This window comes from Condylura cristata, unplaced genomic scaffold (assembly GCF_000260355.1).
Source record: "Condylura cristata isolate star-nosed mole 26May11 unplaced genomic scaffold, ConCri1.0 scaffold00013, whole genome shotgun sequence".
NCBI lineage: Eukaryota > Metazoa > Chordata > Mammalia > Eulipotyphla > Talpidae > Condylura > Condylura cristata.
The window spans coordinates 22,220,715-22,227,508 of record NW_004567114.1 but is presented as its reverse complement, the minus strand read 5'-3'; the positions used below and the strand labels follow the sequence as shown (position 1 = coordinate 22,227,508).

The following is a 6,794-nucleotide window of genomic DNA, read 5'->3' as shown; positions in this document are numbered from 1 at the left end:
TGTGAGGTTAAACCATGAAACTGCTCAAGGAGTCTTCACAGCTGAAGGGCTCCAGCTCACAGCCTGCCTTCTGCTGCTGCAGCCAACCCTGACAGAGTCCTCCCTGTAGAGTCAGGGGACAGGCTACTGCAGGAGGCCAGAGGGAGGGAAGGGGACCTAGGGAGAAAGATCAGGCAGGAATTCCTCAAGATGTTTCCTTAATGTTACTTTTAAATGATTTTAAAAATAGAAAGTCCTGAAATTTCATTCTGTGAGTGTCTTGCTTCCTTTTCCCCTTCTGAGTTGTCACCAAAAATGGAGCATTAGATGGATGTATATGTGGTAAACTTGAAGTACCTGTGGGCTGTGATATTCTTACCAAAACCCTGTGAGATAGTTGGATCCTTCCCCCAGTTTCCAGAAGCGACTGAGACTCAGAATGGAGGAAGTTAGTTGCTCAAGGTCTAGTTAGAAAAGGTGGTGTCTTACTCCAAGGCCAAGCTTCTAACCCCTGCCTCCTGCTCTGTGGTGGCCCGTGAAGAAAGACCTGAGTCTGGGTGGCTTGCGGGGACACAGCTCGTCGTGGAGCAGGGCCGCTCTCAGGGAGGCCAGCACTGTGGCGGCCTAGCAGGCGGTGGGACGTGCCGCGCCTGTTTCCTTCCTTCTGGAGGGAGCGAGTGAGACGTCAGGGTGGCAGGAGTTAGTGGCTCCACTAACTCTAATGAGAAGTTAGTCCTGCTCTTCACCCCAACACATGCTTTGTCCTTCGTGGCAAGGAGCTGGGTGTGGAAGTGGGAAAGGGGCAGTCGCGTGGGCGGCCGCATACTTGGGCTCTTATTAGCTGGGGACCCTTTGGCTTGCTGATCCCTGTCTCAGGCACAGTCTCTTTTTCTCTCCCCAGAAGAGAAGGTTATACTAGCTGACCTCAAAACAGATGCCTCTAGTTCTAACTTATTTTCCTCTGAATGCACTACTCATTTTTTGTTTTATTTTCCCTAAGAGTTCTAACATTGAGATTATCTGGGGTCTTGCCTGACTCCATTGCTGAGAAATATGGAGAGGGCTGGTTCGGGGCAGTGGTCTTCAGGGGGTGAGACAGGATTGAACTCCTGAGTCCTCCTGGATAATCTAGTCCCGACGCCCATGCTCTCCCTGCCCCGTCCCCTCTGCAGCTTAGCCCATGAACTGCGAGTGAGCTGCATGCAGAGACAGAAGGTCCTGATCCAGAGCTCAGATCCCTCTGCTTTGGCGAGTGACCGATTTAACCTCATACTGGTGAGTGGGAGGGCGCTGTGGCCGTGGGTGCCGGCGGTACAGCTGTTCACCCCCTGATGCTTAGAGGCTGAGCATTGGCTTTCATCAACCAGGTGGCATACAGGTGAGTTGCCGTTTGCTCACTGTCAGATGGCATCCTCTTGGTTTTATGGCTTCAACAAGCATTCCTGGGTTAACCTGTTAGCCGCTGCTAAGCTGGCAGGCATGCTGTGCTGTAACCTTTGTCATCTTCCATTGTTGCTGTCACTTGACATTAGAACTGGGACCCGCCACACCTTGACTGAGAACCATCACCAAGTAACTTTCCCTTGGGCGTTGTACAAAACTGGAAAGATAACCAGTGGATTGAGGGACTTCTAATACCTCCTATACTGGGCAGGATTTGGTAGCTAGACCCAAAGCTCTTGCGTCCTTGTGTATCAACAGCTTTCATTCACCTCGCTTGCTGCCCCCGGCCACAGTGTCCCTTCCTGCACACCTGTGTTCCTGGGCCTACGCACCAGCACACATCCGTCTCACCACTTGCGGGGAGTGGCATATCTTTGCTGTTGGGCAGAGCAGGAGCTAGCTGGAAACCAGAGTCAGATACTTGAGTCCAGGCACTAAAGGAGGGTCCAGAGTTTTCAGTGTAGGCAGGAGGAGCCAGACCACTCGACGATGACCTGCCCAGCAAGCTCAGTCCTTTTCCAGGCCACAAGAAAGCCAGGGAGAGTGAGAAGAACCCAGAACTAAGAGCCTCAGCCCAGTGACATACTGACTAGACTGAAGGCCGAAGCTACAACTGACCCAGAGGTCTTGCCCCAGGAGGCCTGGACAGTCAGTTTCCTTCCCTGTATGAGGCTAGGACTCATTTTTCTCCTGTGGCTTTATCCCTCTCTGTGAATTTGTGGAGTACTGTCCTGAGTGGGTTCTCCTTAGGAATATTGAATATCCTTTCTTGGTCAGGTAAGTTTGCTGAGAAACATGCTGCTTAGTATAGTCTGAGTCTGCTCCCCACACTCCGGCTTCTCACACTTCATCTCAGCTTGTTAAGCTGTGTGCTAGCCCTTGGCACATCTTCCCCCTGCACAAAGTTGCCGTCGCCGACTAGCTGCTGTGTGACCAGAGGACTGGAAAGGGCTGTTGGCCAGCCAGAGACCAATTTTTCAGATCTTAGTCTAGTCACTGGTGATGATTCTTCTGGAACATAACTAGTCTTCCAAAATAAACTTGCGGTTTCACCAGCATCCAAAACCTCGTATATGTAGGTTTATGTATTTATCAATATATAGGGTTTTTGCTTTGAAAGAATTACTAACCATGTCTTTTAATGAAAAAAATCTTAAAAATAACCCACATCCAAATGCAGTCTCTTCTGTTAAAATTTCTCTTCAGTGCAGTGTCTTTTCTTTTTTTAACTTGGTGGTATTCATAGTGCCTCCTCCTCCTCTGTATCTTCCTTTTACCCTCTTGACAGTTAATAACTATCATTTTCCACATCACCACGTGGCTTTCACAATGGCAGCATTGCCTGTTGCCCTGGACTCCTCTGAACCATTCATCAGGATGACATTGGGACTCTTCAAGACCCAGTTCTGAGTAGACCTCATTCTTCCTGGCCATGCCCCATCACTGCTCTGTGAGATGAGACTTCAGTTAGCTTTGCATGGTGATGCCTGTGCTAAGTAAGGAAGGGAAGGCTAAGTTGTCTTCTGCTCACTTGTGGGTGGGAGATCTTACCAGATAAGAAGGCACAGAATAGGGGACCCAGAGAGATGGGCAGATGGTCTAGGCAGCATGCCAGGCTCAACCTGGAAAATCACCTGCGGTCCACTTCCCCCTCCAGGCGGATACCAACAGCAGCCGGCTTTTCACGGTGAATGATGTCAAAGTGGGAGGCTCCAAGTATGGCATCATCAGCCTGCAGGGTCTGAAGATCCCCTCACTCAAGGTGCAAATGCACGAAAACCTCTACTTCACCAACCGCAAGGTACATTGCCTTTGCCTCCAGGGGGACTGCTCTCGGCCAAATTCAGAGTAGAGGAAAGAGCTTTGTGAAGATCATAGATAGGATTCCATTACTGCATTACCTCATTTCACCTTGGGAACATGAGACTTAGATCCCAAGAAGAAAAGGGCCTCAGAGGTTTCTTGTCTCAGAAGAGAAATTAATTTAGATGGGGGAAAGCTTGCAGAAGTGCATCTCCAGCTGTAAGGCCCCTCCCTCCAGGAGGAGAGGGCTCCTCCAAAGACTCCCCTGTCTGGCCAGAGTTCCTGCCAGGCAGGTGGGGAAGGCTAAACGCAGGGTCCTCCCCGTGCACCACAATGAAGCATCAGTCACTCATTCGCTGTGTCCAGTGCCGACATTGAACATCAGTATAAGGGCTTGCTGGCTAGGGACCAGCCTTTATGTTGTAGTGGGATGGTGGTTTCATCTGTAAGACCCTGTGACTTTCTGTTCAGCTGGTACTTGTGCCACCACACAGGTTGAGAAGTGCTTGTGGGTGAAGTGAGATTCAGTATGTCTTCAGAGTGGGGTTTTTCCTCTGCCATTGCAGAGAATTCATCGCTTCCCCACAGGTATACCAGGTATCCACTGTGAGGCCTGTGGCAAAGAACCTAGGCCTGGGGGTTCCTTCCTCTTTGTCCCTCTCAGAGTCTTACATGATGAGACAAGGAGCTTCCCTGGGCTCAGAATGCTTGTTACAGCCCTTTGAAAGGAGCAAGATCTGAAGAAAGTCACATGTCTAAATTGCCCAGGTTATTTTACAAGAAAGCACTTGTCTGCTTTTCTCCGTGAATTGGCAGTCAGATCACTCTTAACTAGCTGTGTGCTTCTTCACCAGGTGAACTCAGTGTGCTGGGCTTCGCTGAACCACTTGGACTCCCACATTCTGTATCTTTTGGCAGATGAAGAGGTTTGGTGGGGAGCCTGCGCCCAGATGTGGACCTGAGCTTCTGTGGGGTGAGACAGCATCTTAGTAGCCAGAAGCCTGGGCCAGGTTCATGCTTCCCGCACCCCTTAGGAAAGAGCAGTGTACCTGGGTAGAAAGCCAGGCTTCCCACAAAGCACAAAAGTAGCTACAGCCTTGTATGACACTCCTGTCACTGCACATCACCGTGTGCCAGACACTGGCCTGGAACATGAGTCAGTGCTTTAGCAGGGGGATACAGCAGGAAGGAACTGTAAAGCCTTGGGAAGACACCCGCAAATCCTCTGAAGGAAGGAGGGAGCCAGGAGCCACATTGTTGTCAGGGCACGATGGGCCTCCCAGAGGCAGCTGAGGATTGGCACCAGAGAAGGGGGCTCCATCGGCATTGACCACAGATCTGTCATTGAGGCCCTGGTCTAGGCCCCTGCCAGTGACAGCCCTTTTTGGAACCCTCCTCATTCTGGTCTGCCTTCCCAGAGAGCCAGAGGGGCTTTTACTCTAGGTGCACGGAAGAGCAGTGTCAGGGTGGCTGGGCCTTTGTGGGCTCATGCCCAGGACAACTATCCATCGTGTGCTTCAGGGAGTAATATTGTTTGCCCTAAAACCAAGACTACATGTTAATGAGCCTTGTCCTTGGCTCATGTTCAAAACAAGCAGGCTTTTGAATTATGTGCCACTGGCCCCACCCCGACCCCACTTCCTCAGCCTACATGAGGTCACGGTGGACAGCTTGGAAGGGACTTTAAAACTTAAAGTCCATTAGAGATCCAGTTATAAATTTTGGTAATAAATACAGAAAGCTATATTCAGTAAATTGAGATTTCCACATGACTTCCCTTCAGTGGGACTCTGTGTGGTGGTGGGGCCCCTGTTACTGTGAGGATCATGTCAGAGCAGAGATGTCTTAAAAAAGAAAATAAGAATCTCATTTTCATTTCTGTCTAAAATTAATGTGGCTTTTCTCATGTTTCTCTCAATGGGGTAAAGCAAGGATAAAAATCCATGGAACTAGGGGAGCAGCTGCCCTCTGGTGGTTATATCGGGTAATCTTCAGACTTTTGTGTAGCTGCTACTGCTGAAGGTGGTGAAACTTTTTGTCCCTTTACAAAAATGACATCTTGTTCAGACCTGGCTCAGCATTTTTTCCCCCCCAAAGTGGTTGGAGACTAGGCTGAATGCTTTCTGAGCTCTTAGTTAACCTGCAGCCTAGGATTACTATCCCCATAAGCTCCACACCAAGTTTTAGCCACAGCCACTGATAGTACTCCAGGGTGCTCCAGGGTCTGGACTCTCTTCTCTTATTCTTGCCCTCCAAACCCAGAAGCAAAAGAGTAGAGTTGAGGAAGGAGTAGAGCTAGCCAGCTGCAGAGTTCTCATTTATAATTTCAGTAGCCTCCATACTAGAAATGTTCAGTATGGAACTTGCCACCCAAGACAACAGGACATTCTCATGCATCACACCTTCCAATAGGTGGGCAAGACTGTGGCTGGGCTGCTTTGCAAATGTGGGTAATTGTTTGCAGTTCAAAATATTATTTTAAAAGGTCGATTTCTGGAGTATTTGCATCTCTCTAGGAGGGATATATGTATGTTTATTCCACATCTGTTAAGCATTCACTGTCCCCATGCAAGGTGCTGGAGATGGGCACCTCAGCAGTGATTGGTCTATTCAATGATACTGTGAGGCATTTGGGTATGAAAGAGGAATCGGGGCAGCCTTTTTGGAGGCGATTACCAAATGGGAGTGAAGGCTTGGCGCTCCCATGGGAAGAGTCAGGAGGCTCGCACATCTGGTAGCTATGTGGTTTGGCCGCCTCGATGTTCCAGCCAGACAGTGCCTTGCAGAAATGAGTCCTCGTGGCTGTGCAGTGCAGAGAGCAGCTTGGGCGATAGGCTGCCCAGGGGGAGACTTAGGCGGAAGGCTGCTGTGACACTAAGGGCAGTAAGAGGGCCTGAGCTGAGGAGCAGGACTGGCGAGAGCACAGACTCAGGCCTTGGGGTCTAGGCCTGTGCTTCCTGGAGACAGAAGAAGGCCCGCGGTGGGACTCTGAGAGAATGGCGTTGTGGAAGCCATGAAGAAGCAGTTAAAAATTGTGCTACATGGATGGCCATGCAGCAAAACTGGGACGCTTTCAGCAATTAGAGGCTATGGGCTCACTGGAGTCCTTCAGGGAGGACTTTTCCTGGGAAAGATGAAGGTGAGGCCTGGATTTCAGTGGGTAGAAGAGAAAAAGAAAGGCAAGGATGTGGGGATAAAGAGACTTGTCTAGAAAATTTGGAGAAAGGGAGAGGAAACCAAATCAATCAGAAGGCAAACAGTTCAGTAGAAAAGTTTAAAGATGTAAAGAAAGCCCAGATGACTATCATCAAATGAATCAACAAATCCAGTTGATTTGCAGATTAAAATAATAATGAGATGTTATGTCATATCCATTCAGGTAAAGTAAATTTTAAAGTCTGGTACAGTTAAGCGTTGGAGTGTGTGGGAAAGAGTCGCTGTAACCGCCACGCCAGTGGGGTGAAGATGCACCTCCCCGGCCTGCAGCGCTGCTGTAGTGCAGATGCCGGAGCAAGTCACCCCCTCAGGCCGCTGAAACACATTTACCCAGCAGCTTTTTTTTTTTTTTT

General features: G+C 49.5%; 1 protein-coding gene across 1 annotated transcript in view; it reads left to right on the top strand.

The window, feature by feature from the left end:
- DCAF4 (DDB1 and CUL4 associated factor 4) overlaps positions 1 to 6,794 on the top strand; it is a 28,381-nt gene that overhangs the window by 14,365 nt on the left and 7,222 nt on the right. The window contains exons 7-9 of the mRNA XM_012724393.1: positions 1,152 to 1,254; positions 3,080 to 3,223; positions 4,080 to 4,129. Of these exons, the coding sequence (XP_012579847.1) occupies positions 1,152 to 1,254; positions 3,080 to 3,223; positions 4,080 to 4,129 (297 nt within the window). The remainder of the gene's footprint in view (positions 1 to 1,151; positions 1,255 to 3,079; positions 3,224 to 4,079; positions 4,130 to 6,794) is intronic.